We start from the raw sequence: 22,444 nt of genomic DNA, 5'->3' as shown, positions 1-22,444 counted from the left end.
TAAAGAGAACCCGAGGCGGGGTTCTTACATCGCAATCCATATACAGAGGCTGGGTCTGTCTATAGAGCCCAGCCTCTGTTTCTAGTTCGTTCCCTCCAAAAGCCCCCCCCCCCCCCGCGCGCGCTGTCAGACCCCATAAAACACAGCCGCTGTGTTTACCTAACTACTGTCAGTCTCGGCTGCTCCCCCGCCTCCTGAATTGCTCTGGTCCCCGCCCGCGTCCTCTCCCTCCAATCAGCGGCGAGGGAAGGGACGTGGGCGGGGACCGGAGCGATTCAGGAGGCGGTGGAGCGGCGAGACTGACATTAGTGAGATAAACACAGCCGGCTGCGACACGCTGCGTGTCGCCAGCGCGGCTGTGTTTTATGGGGTCTGACAGCGCGCAGGGGGGGGGTTTGAAGGAAACTAACTAGCAACAGAGGCTGGGCTCTATAGACAGACCCAGCCTCTGTATATGGATTGCGATGTAAGAACCCCGCCTCGGGTTCTCTTTAAAGGGAACCAGAGATGAACGTTTCACACAAAATAAACATATCAGTTGATAGCTTGTAAAGAATAAATGCTCTACCTGATAATTTTGCCGCTCTGGGTTGTCTTCTTTAGTGTTTTTTATCCATTATTGCTCCAGGAAAAATCAAATATGGCCGCCGGCTCATATCCCTGCTGCTTCTGGGTTATGAATTGTTCTGGATGTGCTGTCTAGGCTATATGAGACTATGCTGCTATCTAGGCTATGTGAGAAAGGCTGCTGTGTGATTTCATTTTGCTATGATGTGCAGCTGCCTGTAGGAAGTGTCTCTCAAAGGAATGAAACTGCAGTCATCATCAGTATCTACAGTAGGCAGACAGAGTGCACACAGAGCACACAGATCATATTGCATATTGCTCTGAAAACGTGTCTGTTTCAGAGCTTCTCTCTCAGCAGGAGCACCCCCTCTCATGTCATCACAGCTCTAAGTATGCAAAGCAGGAAATTTGAGCCAGGAGGTAGCAGGCTTGGGCTTGAAAAGACTCCACAGAAGAGTGACTCAGCTATAATGATTCCAGGTCAAACCTAGACTGAGCCAGTCGGGGATTCTTATCACAGCTGCTAATAGACTAATTAAGCAGATAAGAATGAAACTAAAAGCAGGGTAGGTGTTTACTGTCATGTTCCCACTGATAAATGTAATAAAATACATGAGGGTGCTTCGTCTCTGGTTCTCTTTAAAGAGAAACCGTGACCAAGAATTTAACTTCATCCCAATCAGTAGCTGATACTCCTTTCTTTTTTCCAACCAAACTTTATTGAAGCAGGAAAATTATAGTTAACGTTAATACATCATCCATAAAAGCAATAAAGCTTTGGTAAATGTTTAAAGAACATCAAAACAGTAAAGAACATGTCAGCGCCGTGGTTAATTATTTAACAATAGCTTGGTATAGAAACATATAGCTCGTCTTTTATATAAAATTATGAAGATAAAAATAAAGGGTAGAGATCCCCCGCCAGAGGAAGGAAGGTAAAGCATACTCCGGTATAGTGAATGGCTGTCGGGTCAGGGGTGTGCAGTTTATATTATAGTTCTAATGGAAGAGAGCCAGGTTGCCCATATGTTATTAAATTTAGCCTCAGCACCTCTGTGTTAATACACAGCCTTGCGTAGTGGGAGAAACCTGATTGACAGATCTGATGAGGTCCGAACATGTGGGTACAGTTGCAGTGATCCAATACTTGGTAAGTACCTTGCGAGCCATATGCATTAATTCAAGTAAAAAAATGTGGTATATTTATCAGTAATGGAATCTGGAAAAATACTCAGCAGACATATTTTGGGATCACATTCAATTGGACATCCCATATGATCGTTCAGGAATTCAACAATTTGCATCCAATACAAATTAACATTTGTACAACTCCATATTAAAGTGGATCCGAGATAAACTTTTACTCATTGCATAATTTTGTTCCTTTCCTATTGTTTATAGTGCATTCCTCAAGCCAAATACTTTTTTGTTTTTGTTTTACCGGTAATACTCTAATTCCTTATAAACTAAACAAGCCACGCCCACAGGTTTTCAGAGAGCCAAGGCACTTTCAGACAGTAGCAAGGGCTCATGGGAGCTCAGTCTGGGCAGGAGGAGGGGGAGGTATTACTAGCCAGAGATTTCAGAGGCAGAGGGGAGGAGGGAGGAGGAGGGGGGGATTAGTTATTTTTGCTCAAGATGCAAATAAGCCTGCCTCTGTGTAATGTTTACAAACAACAGGTCTGCTGTCATTGTATCACAGGAAGACATAATCATATTCTATTAAAGCTGTTTGCAGCTAGATTTGTTGTGTTAACTATCTAAACTTTAGATAAGATATATAGACAAGTTACTTGTTATAGTTTGTTTTTCATCTCGGATCCGCTTTAAGTGGAAGAAGGTGCCGGGCGCAGTAACACATTTAGGACAGTGTGTAGGCGTCCCTGGTTTGAACTTTGCAAGGCGTATTGGTGTAAGGGTACGCACGGTGCAAAATACATAAGTATAATAACCGGTCCGGTTTATGTGGGTAAATCTTTACAACTTTCTCAAGAGTTTCCTCCCAATCTTCCTCGTCTATCTCACCTATGTCATCTGTCCATGCCATACGTCGTGTATTGAGTTTACTTTGTGCAGTAGGCAGTACTAGACTATGATAGAGTTGGGAGATCAATTGTTTAGAGGAAGGGCCTGAAATAATCTCTAGAATATCAGAATTTAAAGGTGAAGGTGGTATATCTTTCAACTGGGTGTAAAAGGCGTGTCTTAATTGCAAGAACTTGAAAAAGGCTGATTATGGCAGGTCAAAGTCTGTGGAAAGCTGAGGAAAGGATTTAATTCTACCATCGGCTATAATTTGGTGCAAGAATGTAATTCCTTTCTTCAGCCAAAATTTGAAGTCAGGTATTTTCATAAATTCTCTGAGATTGGCCTTATCCCATATTGGTATCTGATTGGGTTTAGAATCAAGCATAAAAAGCTTATGTGAGCGCTCCCACACATTAAACATTTGCTTTAAAGAGACTCTGTAACATTAAAAAGATCCCCTGGGGGGTACTCACCTCGGGTGGGGGAAGCCTCCGGATCCTAATGAGGCTTCCCACGCCGTCCTCTGTCCCACGGGGGTCTCGCCGCAGCCCTCCGAACAGCCGGCGACTGTGCCGACTGTCAGTTCAATATTTACCTTTGCTGGCTCCAGCGGGGGCGCTGTGGCGGCTTTCCGTTCCGAACTACACGGAAATACTCAATCTCATTCGGGTCCGCTCTACTGCGCAGGCGCAGGAAACTTGCGCCTGCGCAGTAGAGCAGATCCGACGGCGATCGGGTATTTCCGTGTAGTTCGGAGCCGACAGCCGTCAGAGCGCCTGCGCAGGAGCCAGGAAGGTAAATAGAGATAAGATACAGATAAGCCTGCCTCTGTGTAATGTTTACAAACAACATGGCTGCTGTCATTGTATCACAGGAAGAAATAATCATTTTCTACTAAAGCTGTTTGCAGCTAGATTTGCTGTGTAAACTATCTAAACTTTAGATAAAATATATAGACAAGTTACTTGTTATAGTTAGTTTTTCATCTCGGATCCGCTTTAAAGAGACACTGTAATGAGAAAAACGTCCCCTGGGGGGTACTCACCTCGGGAGGGGGAAGCCTCAGGATCCTAATGAGGCTTCCCCTGTCCTCCTCTGTCCCACGGGGGTCTCGCTGCGGCCCTTCAAAGCCGGCGTGACAAATCTGACAGCCTGTTCAATATTTACCTTTTTCGGCTCTTCTTACGGAGATAGGTGGAAATAGTTGATCTCCATCGGGTCCGCTCTACTGCGCAGGCGACTTGTGCCTGCGCAGTAGAGCGGCCCGATGGAGATCGGCCATTTCCGCCTATCTCCGTGGGAAGAGCGGATACTGCACCTGCACTGGAGCCGCTGAGGTAAATATTTACATCGACGCCGCTCCGGGAGGATTTTCGCCGCCACCGTGGGACCGAGGAGGACGGGGGAAGCCTCAATAGGATCCGGAAGCTTCCCCCACCCGAGGTGAGTACCCCTCGGGATGTTTTTTCGTTACAAATTCTCTTTAAAGAGACTCTGTAACAACAAAAACCTCCCCTGGGGGTACTCACCTCGGGTGGGGGAAGCCTCCGGATCCTAATGAGGCTTCCCACGCCGTCCTCTGTCCCACGGGGGTCTCGCCGCAGCCCTCCGAACAGCCGGCGACTATGCCGACTGTCAGTTCAATATTTACCTTTGCTGGCTCCAGCGGGGGCGCTGTGGCGGCTTTCCGTTCCGAACTACACGGAAATACTCGATCTCATTCGGGTCCGCTCTACTGCGCAGGCGCCGGAAACTTGCGCCTGCGCAGTAGAGCAGACCCGACGGCGATCGGGTATTTCCGCCTACTTCGGAGCCGACAGCCGTCAGAGCGCCTGCGCAGGAGCCAGGAAGGTAAATATTACGTCACCGCTGCACGGAGGGCTGCAGCGAGACCCCTGACGGATGGAGGACGGCGTGGGAAGCCTCATTAGGATCCGGAGGCTTCCCCCACCCGAGGTGAGTACCCCCCAGGGGACGTTTTGTCGTTACAGTTCCTCTTTAAAGAGGAAATCCAGTGAAAATAATGTAATAAAAAAAAGTGCTTCATTTTTTCAATAATTATGCATAAATGATTGTCGGTGTTTCCCCATTGTAAAATCTTTTAAATCCCTGATTTACATTCTGACATTTATCACATGGTGATATTTTTACTGCTGGCAGGTGGTTTAGCTGCTGCTTGCTTTTTTGTCAGTTGGAATCAGCTGTAAACAGCTATGTTCCATAATGCGATGAGGTTCACAGACGGGAAACTGCTAGGACCATGGTCCTCAGAGTTTCTTGTGGGAGTGGTTTTCCCACAATATCAGCCATACAGAGCCCCCTTGATGATCCGTTTGTGAAAAGGTAAAGATTTCTCATGTTAAAAGGGGGTATCGGCTCCCCCGACACAAGAACAAATCAGATTCCCATTACAATGGGACAGTTCATTTAAATATTTAAGAATCCTGATTTCTAGATCTCCTACTGACTTTCTCAAGCTTAACCTTGAACCTCTGTTAAATACGGTCTGTGGTAAGTTGAGGGCATGGGAAAAGCTTCCTCTTACTGTGGTTGGCAGAGCCAATCTGTTTAAGATGATGATACTCTCCAAAATTCTTTACATAACATGGCATTCCCCCATATTTCTCTCACCAGCTGCTTTCACCAAACGCAACTCTACACTAACTCAGTTTATCTGGGCTAAAAAACATCGTTTAGCATTATCTACTTTGCAGTAGGCGGAATAGCTCTTCCTAATTGCTATCAATACTACCTGGCAGCACAGCTATCACACATGTACGCCACCTTATGCGAGGATAAACCATTAATACAAAACCTGTTAATATCTGACTTCTCCTTTGTGTATACTGATCCCCTGTACAATTTGCTTAAAGAGAATCTGTATTGTTAAAATCGCGCAAAAGTAAACATACCAGTGCGTTAAGGGACATCTCCTATTACCCTCTGTCACAATTTCGCCGCTCCTCGCCGCATTAAAAGTGGTTAAAAACAGTTTTAAAAAGTTTGTTTATAAACAAACAAAATGGCCACCAAAACAGGAAGTAGATTGATGTACAGTATGTCCACACATAGAAAATACATTCATACACAAGCAGGCTGTATACACCCTTCCTTTTGAATCTCAAGAGATCATTTGTGTGTTTCTTTCCCCCTGCAGCTATCTTCCACTGAAGTGTCAGGCTGTTTCTTCCTGCAGAGTGCAGACAGCTGTGCCTGTATGTAATTCCTCAGTATGTGAAAGCCCAGCCAGCTCAGAGGAGGATTTATCCAGCTTGTAAAAGATAATAGAGCAGAGAGAAGCTGCACTAATCTAAATAATACACAGGCAAGGTGCAGAGAGGGGCCTGGAGGGGGGAGATGCATCACAGAACCACAACACTAAAGAACTTGGCAGCCTTCCAGACACAGGCCTGACAAGTCTGACAAGAGAGAGATAAGTTGATTTATTACAGAGACTGTGATAGTACAAAGTGCTGCAGTAAGCCAGAACACATTAGAATAGCTTTTGGAACTTGTAGGATGATAAAAAACAGGATGCAATTTTTGTTACGGAGTCTCTTTAAAGGAATAAGTGGAATACCCAATTTCAGGTCCTTAACTGTTACTTTAAAGAGGATCTGTAACATGAAAAGATCCCCTGGGGGGTACTCACCTCGGGTGGGGGAAGCCTCCGGATCCTAATGAGGCTTCCCACGCCATCCTCCATCCGTCAGGGGTCTCGCTGCAGCCCTCCGTGGAGTCCGGGCAGCGGTGACGCCAATATTTACCTTCCTGGCTCCTGCACAGGCGCTCTGACGGCTGTCGGCTCCGAACTACACGGAAATACCCGATCGCCGTCGGATCTGCTCTACTGCGCAGGCGCAAGTTTCCTGCGCCTGCGCAGTAGAGCGGACCCGAATGAGATCGAGTATTTCCGTGTAGTTCGGAACGGAAAGCCGCCACAGCGCCCCCGCTGTAGTCAGCAAAGGTAAATATTGAACTGACAGTCGGCATAGTCGCCGGCTGTTCGGAGGGCTGCGGCGAGACCCCCGTGGGACAGAGGACGGCGTGGGAAGCCTCATTAGGATCCGGAGGCTTCCCCCACCCGAGGTGAGTACCCCCAGGGGAGGTTTTTGTTGTTACAGAGTCTCTTTAAAGAGAATTTGTAACGAAAAAACATCCCGAGGGGTACTCACCTCGGGTGGGGGAAGCTTCCGGATCCTATTGAGGCTTCCCCCGTCCTCCTCGGTCCCACGGTGGCGGCGAAAATCCTCCCGGAGCGGCGTCGATGTAAATATTTACCTCAGCGGCTCCAGTGCAGGTGCAGTATCCGCTCTTCCCACGGAGATAGGCGGAAATGGCCGATCTCCATCGGGCCGCTCTACTGCGCAGGCACAAGTCGCCTGCGCAGTAGAGCGGACCCGATGGAGATCAACTATTTCCACCTATCTCCGTAAGAAGAGCCGAAAAAGGTAAATATTGAACAGGCTGTCAGATTTGTCACGCCGGCTTTGAAGGGCCGCAGCGAGACCCCCGTGGGACAGAGGACAGGGGAAGCCTCATTAGGATCCTGAGGCTTCCCCCTCCCGAGGTGAGTACCCCCCCAGGGGACGTTTTTCTCATTACAGTGTCTCTTTAAAGCGGATCCGAGATGAAAAACTAACTATAACAAGTAACTTGTCTATATATTTTATCTAAAGTTTAGATAGTTTACACAGCAAATCTAGCTGCAAACAGCTTTAGTAGAAAATGATTATTTCTTCCTGTGATACAATGACAGCAGCCATGTTTGTAAACATTACACAGAGGCAGGCTTATCTGTATCTTGAGCACTCAGCCTGTGAACAAAAACCTAATCCCCCCTCCTCCCCTCTGCCTCTGAAATCAATGGTTAGTAACACCTCATCCTTCTCCTGCCCAGACTGAGCTCGCATAAGCCCTTGCTACTGCCAAGGCTTTCTGAAAACCTGTGGGTGTGGTAAATTTAGTTTATAGGGAATTAGAGTATTAAAACAAAAACAAAAAAGTATTTGGCTCGAGGAATGCCCTATAAACAATAGGAAAGGAACACAATTATGCAATGAGTAAAAGTTCACCTCAGATCCACTTTAAGTTTAGTTTCACTGCAGGTTTCCTTATTAGTCAAAGGTTTACTGGTTCACGATAAATGGCAATGGTCAACTTCAATAATTCATATTTGGTGATTATACAGAATTAGAGAGGGGGGGGGGGGGAAACATACCTTTTATTAGGCCTTGGATGATCCCACTAATTTTTAATCCGGCATCAATGATCGTTATCTCTAGGTGAGGAGAAAATAATGTTTAACACATACATTTCTAGAGCAAAGCACAATCAACTTAAGTAAAAATAGTAATGGTCAATGAGAGGCTAAGAACTCGGACTTAAAAAAAAAAAAAGTTTAACTTAGCTGGAGCTTCTACCAGCCCTCTAAAGACATCCTGTGCCCATGCCGGGACAAAACGCTCCTCCGGTCTCCTACCGTGGCTCACTTTCCTTTTCGGGGACTGAGGCCGTCAACGGCCACTGTGCCTGCATGGCCCTGGTCGCAGGTGTCCTCATTCGCGCTCCCATTCCGGGAGCATCCTAAGTAGGCGCAGAACGAGAAAACCTCGTTCTGCACCTATGCAGGATGCTCACTATCAGGGGAGCGCAAACTAGGACGCTCGCGACCAGGGCCATGCAGGTGCAGTGGCCGGCAACAGTCTCAGTCACCAAAAAGGAAAATGAGCCACGGCAAGCGAGCAGAGGATCATTATGTCCCGACACAGGGGAAGAGGGGGCAGTAGGTTTCCTTTAATGCTAATCTCAATACCAGATTTATGGTAATTCTGCAGGCTTGAAAATAAATCGATCACAAGCAGCTCTTGCAGGTCCATTTTTAAACTGATTACATTTCCATAAAATTATCATACATCATATTTTGTGCATCAGTTTAGAATTTAAACATTATTGACTACATACGGCTAGAAATTACACTGCTTATACTGCAAAAAACTACTCTATATAAATGCTGATATGAAGGGAGGAGATATGTTAAAATCTGCACAGCTTCTTTAAAGAAACACTGCAGTGCGTGCTGCCTTTCCACAGCATCTATTGAAGTTAATTTCATAAAAATGGCCAAAGTGAACTACAAATAGTTAGGTCTTGGAGCATACAGGCTTCTGTTTTTTTTTGAAGCATAACAACAGTATCCATAGCCTTATACAAAGCCACTTCGCAATGAAGCCAGTCTTTCCAATGCTGTAGAGGCAAGTTCAGTTACATAAGTATGCACCAACTCTGGGTGTTGCATTGTTGAATACTGATGTGTATAAAGAGAAGGTGTGGCACTGCAGTAATCCACTCTTGTTTTATTTATCTTAATTACTTGGGTGCATGATCACATCCATAGAGCCCACATTTCAGCTTCAGAATTGGAAAGAATGCAGGAAGTCAATCATGTGTTGTCAGATAGTGATGGGGCTACTGCTATCAGAGAGATACCCGAATTAAAAAAAAGAAAAAAAAGAAAACACGATAGCTTCTTAAATGTTATTTGTGGATCATGATATGATTATTGATTTATAACGTGCCAACACATTCCATGGTGCTGATCTTAAAACAAACCCTAAAAGTATATGAAGTAACACTCATCAATCTTGAAATTTGGGCATTCATAGAGTTTTCTTCTAGAGTTCAATTCTAGGCACCTACCTAACTTTGCAAACCTCCAACATACCTGCCTATGGTCAAGAGTTTGATGATTAGAAAATATTTATTATATATAATAATGCGGAACTCTCAGAGAACATATCAGGGTGGCTGGAACTGGTACTGACAGCCATAAGCCCAGCACCTGAGGGAACCATACTGGCCACAATGGACATGGAATCCCTGCTCAATGATGATGGCATTGCGGTCTGTCGTAAATCATAAGCAGTGCTTTTAAGCGCTGTTAGATTTGGGCGCAGCCAGCGCCACCATAGACTATAATGGGAATAAGTCTATAGCGGCGTTCAGTGAGTAACGTCGGCGCTGTCAGAAGACGGAGCTGAAGTTGCTTAAAAAACACAATAATTCGGCCTCCAGCAATCGCTGGAAGCTGAATTATATCATTCCCCCACTATCCATGGTGGCCTGGAGGGGGAATAGTAATTAACACGGCCTGGACTTGTGCAGCAGCAGGATCAACCATATAACAGCTGTATCCTGCGCCCAAGTCTACCGGCACCGTTTTCATATGTATGCGTCATAAATATCTTCAGGGTCAGGAAATACCTGTAAAGCCTATTGTTGAACTGATGAAATTCATTCTTACCCATAATTATTTCACTTTTGGATGGGACCTCTATTTACAGCAGGTGGGAGTGGCAATGGGTTAACAATTTGCACTACAGTATGCAAACGTCTTCATGGCCAAAATCAAAGAGGAATACCTACTTCAGTTTCATTGATGATATTTTTTTTTAAAGATTCTTTATTTAACAACTTTTTTATAACATACAACACAAAGTCACATACTATGTATAAAAGCAAGGAACATAGGCAATGGTCAACTGTCAGTGCCGACCTGATAGTAGTTGCATCACAGTATGGACAACAGATAGGCATACGTTTATCCTTATGAAATAAATCAGGCAAAGAGCAAAATTATTAGCTATATCGGAAACCAAAAAAAACACATGGCTGCCCCCATGTGTACCCCGGTGGAACCTCTACCCTAGGCTCCCCATAGGGGAAGATTCGAAACTCAGGTGGGTCCGGGGCCCTAAGGGAACACACTCCCAGACCCTGCCTTTTATTAGGAAAAATTAAGACCTAGAGGTTCAAGCTACACGGTAAGACATTTTGCCTGAAGGGAGACAGAAGGGATCACCTCCCTCTGGCTCGGAGCTTCTCTACTTATACAATACAACTAACAGTAGAGACGAAGAAAGTCTCTAGAAAGGAGAAGAATAGGAAAAAAAAGAGAAGACAGAGGATAACGAGACAGGAGTGTACACTCGCAGCTGTTTAAAAGTCAGTAGGGTAGTGTAAGTAAGCCCTTGTGAAGGTCGGGGAGGGGGGGGAGAGAGAGCAGGGCCTATGAAGCTTCCGTCTGGATACGTCTCAATGTCCACGTATGCCAAACCCCCAATTTTCATTGAATAAAAAGATTAACCAGTCCCTCATGAGTGTGTGTATTGTGCGAACTCAACTGTTTCCTCGTATTCATGCCAGGGGGCCCATGTACGGCTAAACTGCTCCTCCCTATCGTGAATGGACTGGGTAAGGTTCTCCATCCTTTTGAGATGTTGAACCTCCAGTAGCCACTCCTGGACTGTAGGCGCGGATGTAGATTTCCAGTGCCGGGCAATGAGCAGCCTAGCAGCATTTATCAAGTGTTTGGATAATGATTTTTTTATATCTGCTCAAGCTTCTGGGGGTGTTGTGTAACAGATAGTATGATGGATCCATAGAGGGTTCTACTCCAGTAATCTTGGACATTATTGTCTTCACAGACTCCCAATATGTGGAGAGGCTTGGGCAGCTCCAGAAAATATGTAGGAACGTCCCCGGCTGTGACCCGCATCTCCAGCAAAGGGGGCTTACTGAGGGAAATATTTTATTGAGTTTAACCGGCGTACGGTACCATTGTGAGAAAAGCTTGTAGCCTGATTCCTGTATATGAGCAGCCACAGATGTCTTTTGGGCAAGGATAATCACCTTTTGCCATTGTGAGTCAGAGAAAACAGTGCCCAATGTCTCCTCCCACCTAGAACGCAAATGTAAAGCAGATTCTCCATAGGAGGATAACATCATATAAATCTGGGATATGCTTCTGGTGATATAGCCTTCACCAGAACATAGTGCCTCGAATTGTGATAGATTGCGGGAAAGTTGTTGTCTAGATCCCAGACTCAGGAGGAACTGCCTAAATTGTAATAGAGGCCAGCCATCTAATAAAGGGTTTTTCCTCTGAGCCCTAAGAGGACCCAAATCCAGCCATCTCCCGTCTTTCAGCAATTGACCCGCTCTTAAGGTTTGGCTCCCTCTCCAATGTAAGTATGCCCTCTTGAACATACCTGGAGGGAATCCAGGATTATCTAATATTGGTATTAAGGGCGAAGGGAACTCAGACAACAGGCCCTTCTTGTTATATTTAGTGAATAGGTGCAATGTGTGAGAGACCAAAGGGTACGTAATGCCCGATACAACGGCCCTATCCGGAGCCCATGCCAGATGTTTCAGTGAAGGGTGCGATAGGTCATGTTCCATTGTGACCCATTGTTTGAGAGAGTTATGCCTGTGCCAGTCCACTATCCGCACCAGGGTCGCCGCTGCATGATAGAGCTGTAAATTGGGAATGGCCAGTCCTCCTCTCTCCTTGGGGAGAATGGATACGGAGTATCTCAATCTCGGGGGCTTACTCTGCCAGATGAAACGTTGGAAACATTGTCTAATTTCTTTAAAATAGGTAGCCGGCACTGCCACAGGAAGAGTCTGGAAAAGGTAAAGGAAACGAGGGAGCAGGTTTATTTTTATTATATTAATACGACCGAACCAAGAAAATTTAGAGACATCCCATCGCTGCAAGTCTGATTTTACCCTAGCTAAGAGCGGCTTATAATTAAGCTGTAATATATCGTCGGGGTTACTAGGAATTTTAGTGCCAAGGTATGTTAAGGCCCGGGCTGACCATCTAAATGGAAAATTCACTTCCAGCCTCTGTTGGAGTTCCGGGTCTATATTGATATTCAGCGCCTCGCATTTGCTGAGATTAATTTTGAAATTAGACAGTTGACCATATCTATCAAATTCTTTCAGTAGGTTTGGTAAGGAAATATGGGGGCTGGACACATAAAAAAGCAGATCATCTGCATAGGCAGTGATTTTATGTTCTGCAGATGGCAGATGAAGGCCACAGATATCACCATTAGCTCGTAGAGTCCTTAATTAAAAGAGGTTCTAGGGTGAGGGCAAATATAAATGGGGAGAGCGGGCAGCCCTGGCGAGTTCCGTTTGTTATAGGGAACGGGTCTGACATTTCGCCATTAATTTTGATACGTGCTGAGGGTTTTGAGTATAAGGCCATAATATATGAGAGCATGGATTGGGGTAATCCGATATGCTTTAAGGTGTTCTGGATAAAGTCCCACTGGACACGGTCAAAGGCCTTCTCCGCGTCAGTGGAAAGAAGCATCATTGGTGAGCCCTTTGACCGAGCCCAGTGTATCGCCCCCAGTGTCCGTATCGTGTTATCCCTAGCTTCACGTGTTGGGATGAAACCGACCTGGTCGTAATGGACCAGTTTTCCCATGAAGGGGGACAATCTGTTTGCTATGATCTTCGCGAATAGCTTGAGGTCAATATTCAGCAGGGAGATAGGGCGATAGTTGGAGCAAAGCGAGGCGTCTTTGCCTGCTTTATGAATGACTGTAATATGTGAGAGCAGCATATCATTCGGGAAGGACGTGGGGTTGGCTTCATCAGAGAGTGAGTTGTAAGCTTTCAGTAGGTATGGGAGTAGTAAGTCCGGGTAATGCTTATAGTAGTCAAGCGGGAACCCATCGGGGCCTGGGGCTTTGCCAGTGGGTGTTTGGGAAATTGCTATTTTTAGTTCTTCAATAGAAATAGGGTCTGCGATTTCCTTAATCTCATCCTCTGACAGTGCCGGCATCTGGGACTGGGTTAAGTAATCTTTTAGTTTGGATAACTGTGTAGCTCGGGGGGTCCCGGGGGACTCCACCGAAATATTGTACAGAGTTTCATAGAATTTTTTAAAGATTCTAGCTATAGAGGCTGTCCTATGGTGTTTAACTGAGGCAGAGTCGTTGATATGTGGGATATAGTTTGCAGCTTGTTGCTTTCTAAGGGCCCTAGCCAGTAGGGTACTACATTTATTTCCATACTCGTAGTAATATCTTTTGCAGCGTTGTGCAGCATGTCGTGCCCTGGAGAATAATAAGCTCTTCAGTTTCTCCCTTTCGGTTTTCAAGGCGTCCAGGACCCCACTAGGAGGAGAGTTTCTATGAAGCAGCTCTAGCCTACGTAGTTCTAAGAGAGATTTTTCTATTGCTTTATTCTGCACTCGTTTCTTCCTACTCCCCTCCTGGATAAGGATTCCCCTGATAACACATTTATGTGCTGCCCAAAGTGACATTGGTGACATATCTTCTGTGTCATTGGTATTGAAATACCGCTCAATGGCGCCTCTTACTCTCTCACTCACCTCCCTATCTTTTAATAAGGATGTGTTTAGTCGCCAATTCATTGGACCCCTCCTCTTCTCCAGAATAGAGAAAGATATTGTTGCAGCCGCATGATCCGAAATTGTTCTCGTACAGATGTCTGCCTCAATTATCTCTGATAGCAGGTTGTGTGAGGAGAAAATGTAATCAATACGCGAATAAAGATTATGGGGATGTGAGAAATAGGTATATTCGCGACTAGACGGGTTCAGGATACGCCATGGGTCTACTAACTGACGTGCCTGAAGCGCTAATTTACATCTCTGGATGAGTCTGTGTGGGATGGTAGATCTACCAGTGGAGGAGTCCAATGAAGGGTCCAGCGCCACATTCAGATCTCCGCCTATGATCACACTGCCTTCAGCGAAAGCATCAAGTTCAGTTAGGAACTGCTCAAGAAATGTATACTGTCCCGTATTTGGGGCGTAAAAAGTGCCAAGTGTCACTTTTCTCTGATTGAGTATGCCCTTTAATAGGTGGAACCGCCCCCCCGGGTCTGAGAGCTGCTGAATCTGGGTTAGGCAGACCTGTCTAGAGAGAATGATTGCCACGCCTTTCGTCTTGGTGTCAGGGGAATTACTTAGGAAAACCTGTGGAAATCTCGAATTACCAAATCTGGGGTGATCTGTACCTCTAAAGTGTGTTTCCTGTAGGAACGCTACCTGTATTCTGGACCTGTGTAATTCAGAAAGAAGGGCTGAACGTTTTTCGGGGATGTTTAGCCCATGGACATTGAGCGTCATAGTCTTAAGTGATGCCATAGTCCCCCCACCCCCCCCCCCCCCACCCGACACTCCACTCCACTCCCTGGCAACGAGCACACTCAGAAAAAAAGGGATAGAAAAAAGCACAGAAAAGGAAACATTTTGGGGTAAATGCCCCAACGAGTATGGATCTCGGAGTATAAGCTCCAACAGCCATACCACCCATGTAAGGTCAGACCATCGTCCCATCGACAGGGAGGATGGCTTTCCAACGCCGACCATAACGGGGAAAGGGAGGAGAAGGTCCATACTCACCCAGACCACTCTCCCCTCACCCCCGGCCACGGGTCAATAGAAAGCACAATCAAAACTAAACCATATTATTATTGTTATTGTGGTAATTAGGAAGAATCCACTCTGCATGTCGGAGCCCCCACATATGCAGCTGGACGTCCATCAACAGTACCCGTAACTAATCCGCTTTAGTCTCCCCTGCACCCCCCTCTCGGATACCCCCATGCTCATGATCTCATTTGGCCTCCCTGCCCCCCCTACCCAAAGGAGGAATGAGCTACGTGTATTCATATGATTTCCCCTCCCCCCAGCAGAAGCAAGGGGGAGGTGATTAGGAGGGAGATCCAACCGCCCCCCAAGGCTCCCCAGCTCCCCCTGCCTGATTAAAACAGACAAACCTGTTAGTAAAGAGTGGAAGATATATAGCCACAAGGGGAAGGGTAGTGCGATATGCTATGTGAAAACGTGTAACTCCAAGGCTATGGCACAGGAAAGAAGGCTGTTAGTCGCAACGTGCTCTGATACTCGCTTAGAGTTCTCCCCTGGCCCAGCCCAGGGGACACGTCACACCATCTAATAGCAGTGCATCCCAGTAAACCGCACACATTCAGATAGGACTGCAGCAAATCCCGGCAGAGCTAAGAAATTAAGCTTTTGCCAGTGAGTGCTACAGATATCACCACCCAAGTATGCATACCTATATATATACCCCCACTCCCATAAGAAAGCACACATTTATACATACAGACACCGTAATTGCAAATATCACCTAAAGTTAAGAAGACATATTGAAAGAGCTGTAGCTACTGAGAAGAGCCGCAGACGGGGCTCCTGTGGAAATCCACTGAGTAATAAGTTCATAGAACCCATGATATAGAGTGCACGTTCTCTAATGAGGAACAGGGTATGTATAGTCATGACTTAAACAGTAAGGGGCTATGGGGGAGCAGTAGCTGCGGGCCCCGTCACAGGGCTACCTCCCACAAAAGGGCATCCCACCGTGCGCTCTCCTCACCCAAAACCAGTGTAACCTCACAGCAATACCCTCTGGGAAGAATATGCTCCATTTAACCGAGATGCAGAGGCATGGTAGTAGGAGCTCCCCGTCCCCCCGAATAAAGCAAAATTGGCCTTAGGGGGTATAACGTAGAACTGTATTGGGCGAAAAAACCTCTGCACGGGGAAAGGGAGGGCTAGCGCAGGGAGCCTGAAAATCGAATTGTAGTATAATAGCGGAGGACCCTCGGGGCACAGTTTCAAGGGGGGGGGCTCCTAGAAGGCCTTCGATGAGATAGTGAAGTAGATCCTCGGGGAATTATCTTATAGGAAGGCAACAGCTGGGGGGGGGAGAAATCCCCTTATGGGAAAGTACTAGCATAGTATCAGGCAAGCCTGTCACGAGGGCTATGGCTATTGAAGCATCGTCAGGCTTGCCAACCTCAGGATGTAAAATTGAGTATATGAGGAGGCATACCTTCAGGGGGCAGAGAACATGAGGGCCGACCAGGGGTAGCCAGGAAGCAATATAGTCACTGAAGAACAGGGGATGACGGGTCAGGACAGGTACTTATGTTCAGATGAGCAGAACGTTCCTCGGCAGCTGCGGGGCCATCACGCAAGAAGACACGAGAGGGTTCACAAGGTGTCGTCTGCAGCAGGGCGCTGTCCGCGCTGACGCTGTGGTTTTGAAAAATCCAGGAGATCTGGGTCCCATTCTGGAGCAGCAACCGCAGTAATGTCGAGCTTGTTGAAGAATTCAGTGAGCTCTCGCGGGTGCTTTAGGCTGGAGGTGATGTTCCCCAAGCGAGCCTGGAGCTGGAATGGGAATCCCCATCGGTACGAGGCTCCCGCTCGTTGTAGAGCTTGTAAGACAGGCTTCAGAGCTTTACGCTGAATTAGAGTTGAGGGTGCCAGATCTTGGAACAGTGAAATTGTAGCCCCATCAAAATCAATGGATCCCGCCGTTCTCGCAGCTGTCATAATCATATATTTCAGGGCGAAATCATGAACTCTGCAGATAACGTCTCTGGGCGGTTCAGAGCCCCGCGGGATAGGTCGCAGCGCCCGGTGAGCTCGATCTAGTTTAAGTTCCTCCGTAGGCTGCTGATCTAGTAGGCCATTGAAGATTCCTTGCAGGGTAGGCTGAAGATCCTCTGCCCTGGTAGCCTCCGGGAGGCCCCGCACCCGAATATTATTTCGGCGGCTCCGGTTCTGCAGGTCCTCTATCTGCGAGCGGAGTAGGCTGTTTAGGAGCTGTTGTCGGGCATCCTTCTCCTTGAGTGCTGTCACTTCAGTCTGGAGATCAGATGTCTCCTTCTCTAATGCGGATACTCTCTGCGTCATGGAAGTGAGCTCGTCCCAGATGGAGGCTATCTCCTCCTTAGTGGAGCTTACAATTCTCTCCGTCTGGAGTTGCATATCCAGCTTTGTTGGCATGCCTCTCAAATAAGCCCATATCTCATCCAGGGCATTGCCCTTCTCTGAGGTGCCCGGTGAGCTGGAGAGAGAAGAACCTGCAGTCTGGGAGGCAGCCATCTTGGAGGTAGTGCTGCGGGTGGAGGCCGGGGAGAAATATTGCTCCAGCGTGTCCTTACCCTTCTTTTTCTCTCTTTTCTTTTCAGCTTTCTTGGCAGACTTGCTTGCCATGCCACCTCCGACAAGCAGTGAGCGGAATCTGGGGTTTAGTGGTGCATAAAGACTAAAAAGGGCTTACTCGTGGCCGGGAGCTTCAGGGAGACACGTCTTCACGCGACCATTGCACGCTCCGCCCCCCCATTGATGATATTTTAATCATCTGGTCCGCAAGTGAGGAGGATCTTCTCCAGTTCCACAGGAAATTCAATGCCTTCCATCCTACAATCAAACTGAAACTTACCTACTCTCACACAGATTAACTTTCTGGACACCACCATACACAAAACAACCTACAAATGTCCGTGTATCGGAAACCAACATACCACATACCTAAGATATGACCGTTTCCATCCCAAGCACATAAAGAATTCTATAATTTATAGCCAAGCTATAAAGTTGCAATCGGATTTGTTCTGACAGGGAGGACAGAGACAAGCACCTGGATCGCCTTAAAGTGAATGGGAACCCTTTTTTATATAAAAAAGTCAGATACTCACCTAAGGAGAGGGAGGCTCTGGGTCCCATAGAGCATCCCCTCTCCTCTCCCGGTCCCCGCTGTTGTCCTGGCTCCCTCGTAGCGGTATTCGACCGTTTTGGTCAAATACCGCTGCTTCCTGGCCGAAAGGAGGCTTCGGAAATGCTTCGGGAGCCTGAGTGCTCCCGAAGACGGGCCTCTCTACACTGCGCACGCATGAGCGCTCTCTATGATGCACTCACGCATACGCAGTGTGGAGACGCCTGTCTTTCGGGAGGACTCGGCTCCCGAAGACTTCCGAAGTTCCCTCGGCGGGGGATGTGAACAGGGGGGCCAGCGCAGCACGGAGGGCACCGGGAGAGGAGAGGGAAGGCTCATTAGGACCTCTCCTTCCCTCTCCTTAGGTGAGTATCTGACATTTTTATTTTATTTACATATGGGTTCCCAATAGCTTTAAGAACATTTTCATTAAACAAGGTTACAGTCCTCCTTTGACCGAGGCCCAAATCAGGAAAGCCAGCATCATCCCCAGGACAGTGTCCCAATGGTTGTCATCTAAAATCCACACCTGGAAATCTTAAGGAGGATTGCAAAGGAACGTCATCCCATTTTACCACAAGGATTACATAATGAGAAAAATATCCCCTAAACGTCCCCTCCAGTCATATCGGCAACTACCCAATCTAAAACAGATGACTGTCAGTTCTTTGAATAGGCCATAACAGAACGCAACATCACCCTGCCAACAAAAAAGGTGTGGGACCTGCAGACACATTTACTCCACTGATAGGTTAACGATACCAGGATCGCAACAGGAGTACAGAGCACAAAGGCACATTTTCCAGTCATGTATGCTAACTGCCCGAAAGGTATGTATGTGGGAGAAACCGGACAAACTCTGTGCAAACGTATGAACGGAAACAGGCACACTATTAACAATGCTGAATCTGAACTACCAGTTGCTACACACTTTTGTTCCAGTGGACACAGCATGAATGATCATCGTGTCACTGCCCTGAAGGGTGGCTTCAAATCGTCAAAAGATAGATTAATAGCAGAAACAAAATGTATAAATTGGTTCAAAGCTGTGGACAAAGGCTTGAATGAGGACAAAAACTTTTTATATCGGTATGAGGTTGATGATATCTAATGTCATAACTCTCTCAGGCTATATTGCATCCACTTTGCTTGTAGCTAAACTTGTGAACTCGAAATTTACAATGCCTCTGTGAAGGTCTGAGTCCGAATTCTGTGAGTATTGTGTAAACAAGGAGTCTTATCTCAGCTAACAATATCTCACCCCATTTAGAGGTTAGGTTTCACTTAAAGAGAGCCCGAGGTGGGCTCATAAAATGAGAAAAGAAAAAAAAAGTAGGCTACCTTAATAGTGGGGATGAGTGGATCAGGTAGCAGTCAAAACCTCCGCTCTCAGCCGCTCCCGTGGGCCGCAATGGCCCACTTGCATTTTTGTGACCTTTGGGTCACGACGCAGCAAGGAGAGACTGTGTCTCACAGCATGCAAGGAGGCAGGGGAGCGGCAGGGGGCGCAGCTAGGGAGAGAGAGCTGCCTTATGGCAGCTCTGGAAACCCTGTAGGAATACCCCTGGCAGGCGTTTTAAACAAGGAATTTCTCTCCCCTGTTTTTACCTCCGAGATGGCAACAAAAATTGGGGGGCGGAGGTGTGGTGGCAGAGAGCGCCTGGGCTGACACAGAGGCATGTCAAGAGGCAGAGAACATGCCTCCATGTCCCATCTGCCTGAACTGCCCCCCCCCCCCCCCCCAAGAACCACCTCGGATTCTCTTTAAGGCATCTTAATGACATGTATTTATGCTTGAATAAAAAATATATGTAACCACCCCTTTTGATGTTGCATGTATATAGATGTCTGTTCCAACATCTTGTGAGCAAACAGGATTGAAGCCCAACGAAGGCTGTATAGCCGAAAACTTGCTTACTTGTATTCTTTTAAGTTAGCCAATAAATGGTATCCTCCTGATTCAAAACTTTTTGCTTTTACTGATGGCTAACGGTACAATACCCAACTACTACTAAAATAATACTTATGTTCTTTTGAACATTTTACCTTAATTGGGCTAATTTACATTGCAGACTACCTCTGCATATTGTAATGTATTTAACACGACCGTGACACTCAGATAGTACTAGAACCTATGGTGTACTGCTAAGGTATTATACCTCTTCAGTTGCTTATTATCCCTCATATCTCCCGTTGTGATTAACAGCACAAAGCTCCTGAGGCTCTTTAACTCAAATGAAGCCATATCACTGAGGTGAACCAGTAGAGCTCTTCCAGTTTACAAAACCGCAGGCAAGCCATGTGGAATGCAGCCAGGGAGAGGATGCAGAAGGCAGGCACATGCATGCAAAGATGTATGAAGCAGGGATAGATTTAAACTTGTGGCAGCTGATAGTGATTATTGGCGCTTGGAGAGCAATCTATATTAACTTAAAAATGTTTAAAGCGGATCTTAAGTCAGAACTTCCTCTCTGTTGTAAAAGATAAGCAATAGCATAACCACTTTTAAAGAATAACATTTCTTTGTTAAAGCTGATACAAATCCTGCAATAAATATGCAGTGTGTCTACTTCCTGCTTTCATGGAAGCAGACATAGGGTTAACATCCTGTGTTTACAAATTAGCTGCTCTGCCGAAGGTAACCAGCTGAAGACCAAGTAAAGAATGGGTAATCAGGTAGAGATAGGGTAATTAAACCAAATTACTTACATACATAGCGAACCCCTATTCGCCCTTCTCAGGTGCTACTATAATACCTAAAACTTTCTATGCATTCAATTAAAATATACAATACCACCACTAAATTCATATGAGGAACAAAGGGAATGTCACTAGAGTGCTGTAATATATTCAGACACCTATTCAATTACTGCAGAGGCCTGAATGCTTGTTTAGCAAGATTAGCACAATAGTTATAATAGTTCTACACTAAGGTGCAATACAATTGTAAGCAGGGCTGTGGAGTCGGTACAAAAATCCACCGACTCCGACTCCTCAGTTTAGGATTCCACCGACTCAGACTCCTTTAATTTGCATATTACAATCTTGTTGATTGAAAGTATGTAATTCGTCTCTTACCTGCCAACGCTTAGGAATTTTAAAAGACAACTGAAGTAAGAAGGATATGTAGACTGCCATATTTATTCCCTTTAGTCATAGACTAAGGCTGCTTTCACAGTGGGACGTTACAGGCGCACGTTAGTGCAGCCTGTAACGTACCACACTGCACAGCAATGAAAAATCAATGGGCTGTTCACAGCGCCCACTTTGCGTTACACAGTAACGCTGCACGTTCGTTTGAAGTGCAGCATACTGTGCGTTTTTGCGGCTTAAGCCGCGTTAGACAGTTTGCACATGCTCAGTATGGGTGTTTTTTTTTTATTTTCTGGAGAGGAGGCGGGGAGAGGCCGCTACGTAGCCAGGCACATGGCTACTTTATATTCACTGCACTTGCAGTGTTTACTTCCAGGAGCGGCTGCTGATTAGCTGGCGGGATCACGTGATATGGAGAGCTCCGCTCACGTGGTCTCCGCAGCGCATCCGACAGAGCAGGCGCACCAAGAGCTGCTTTTAACGCGGCTCTTGGTAGCGTCCTGCTCCAACACCACCAGGCGTTGCGTTAGGGGCACGTTATGCGACCTTAACGTGTCATCTAACGCAACGTCTTAGTGGGAAAGAAGCCTAAAACTAGTCCTTGGTAAGAGTACTTGAAAAAGGTACAGACCGGAACAAAGAACATCATCAGGCCATATGTAGAGTATAGTACTACTGTGTAACAAAGTAAACCTGAGACAGATGAAATTAAAGTTTTATACATACCTGGGGCTTCCTCCAGCCCCCCTCAGGCTAATCAGTCCCTCGCTGTCCTCCTCTGCCACTTGGATCTTCTGCTATGAGTCCAGGTACTTGAGCCAGTCTGGCGTAGTGCGCATGCACACACTCCGCCGCCGGGAGCGTACTACACCTGCGCAGCACTATTGACAGGTGCAGAATGCTCCTGGCTGTGGGATCGGCACGCGGCCGGACTGCGCGGATTGGCTGAATTACCAGGACTCATAGTATAAGATCCAGGTGGCGGAGGAGGACAGCGAGGGACTGATTAGCTTGAAGGGGGCTAGAGAAAGCCCAGGTATGTAGAAAACTTTTCTTTTCATCCGTCTCCGGTACCCTTTAATTCGTAGTCACCAAATCAAATTTTAACATCATATCAAATTATTTGATTTCATGAGCAAAGAGAGTGCATACATTTGCATAAATCAGCATCAACGCAGAATTATTTCCATCTCATTGACCATCTCTATTAGTGACACAGCTATATATTAGGCTTTATTCTTACAGTATAGATGTTATTTAGTATATATAAGAGATTCCTGTGTACACATCAGGCTTTATACTTACCGCATAGATGTTATTTAGTATATATAAGAGATTCCTGTGTACACATAAATACAGTCACAATCAGATATGTATATCTGACTTTAAAAATA

General features: G+C 46.3%; 1 protein-coding gene across 6 annotated transcripts in view; it reads right to left on the bottom strand.

Moving 5' to 3' along the window:
• Positions 1 to 22,444, bottom strand: part of WDR75 (WD repeat domain 75) — a 669,401-nt gene that overhangs the window by 470,349 nt on the left and 176,608 nt on the right. For all 6 annotated transcript variants that reach the window (XR_011022770.1, XM_068244930.1, XM_068244926.1 and 3 more), the window contains one exon: positions 7,817 to 7,876. Coding sequence is in view for 5 of the 6 variants with exons in the window: in XM_068244930.1 (XP_068101031.1) it covers positions 7,817 to 7,876 (60 nt within the window). In the remaining variant the exon portion in view is untranslated. The remainder of the gene's footprint in view (positions 1 to 7,816; positions 7,877 to 22,444) is intronic.

The sequence above is a fragment of the Hyperolius riggenbachi genome, chromosome 7 (genome assembly GCF_040937935.1).
Source record: "Hyperolius riggenbachi isolate aHypRig1 chromosome 7, aHypRig1.pri, whole genome shotgun sequence".
NCBI classification, from domain to species: Eukaryota; Metazoa; Chordata; class Amphibia; order Anura; family Hyperoliidae; genus Hyperolius; species Hyperolius riggenbachi.
The sequence above is the reverse complement of the archived record's forward strand: the minus strand, read 5'-3'. Positions and strand labels throughout refer to the sequence as shown.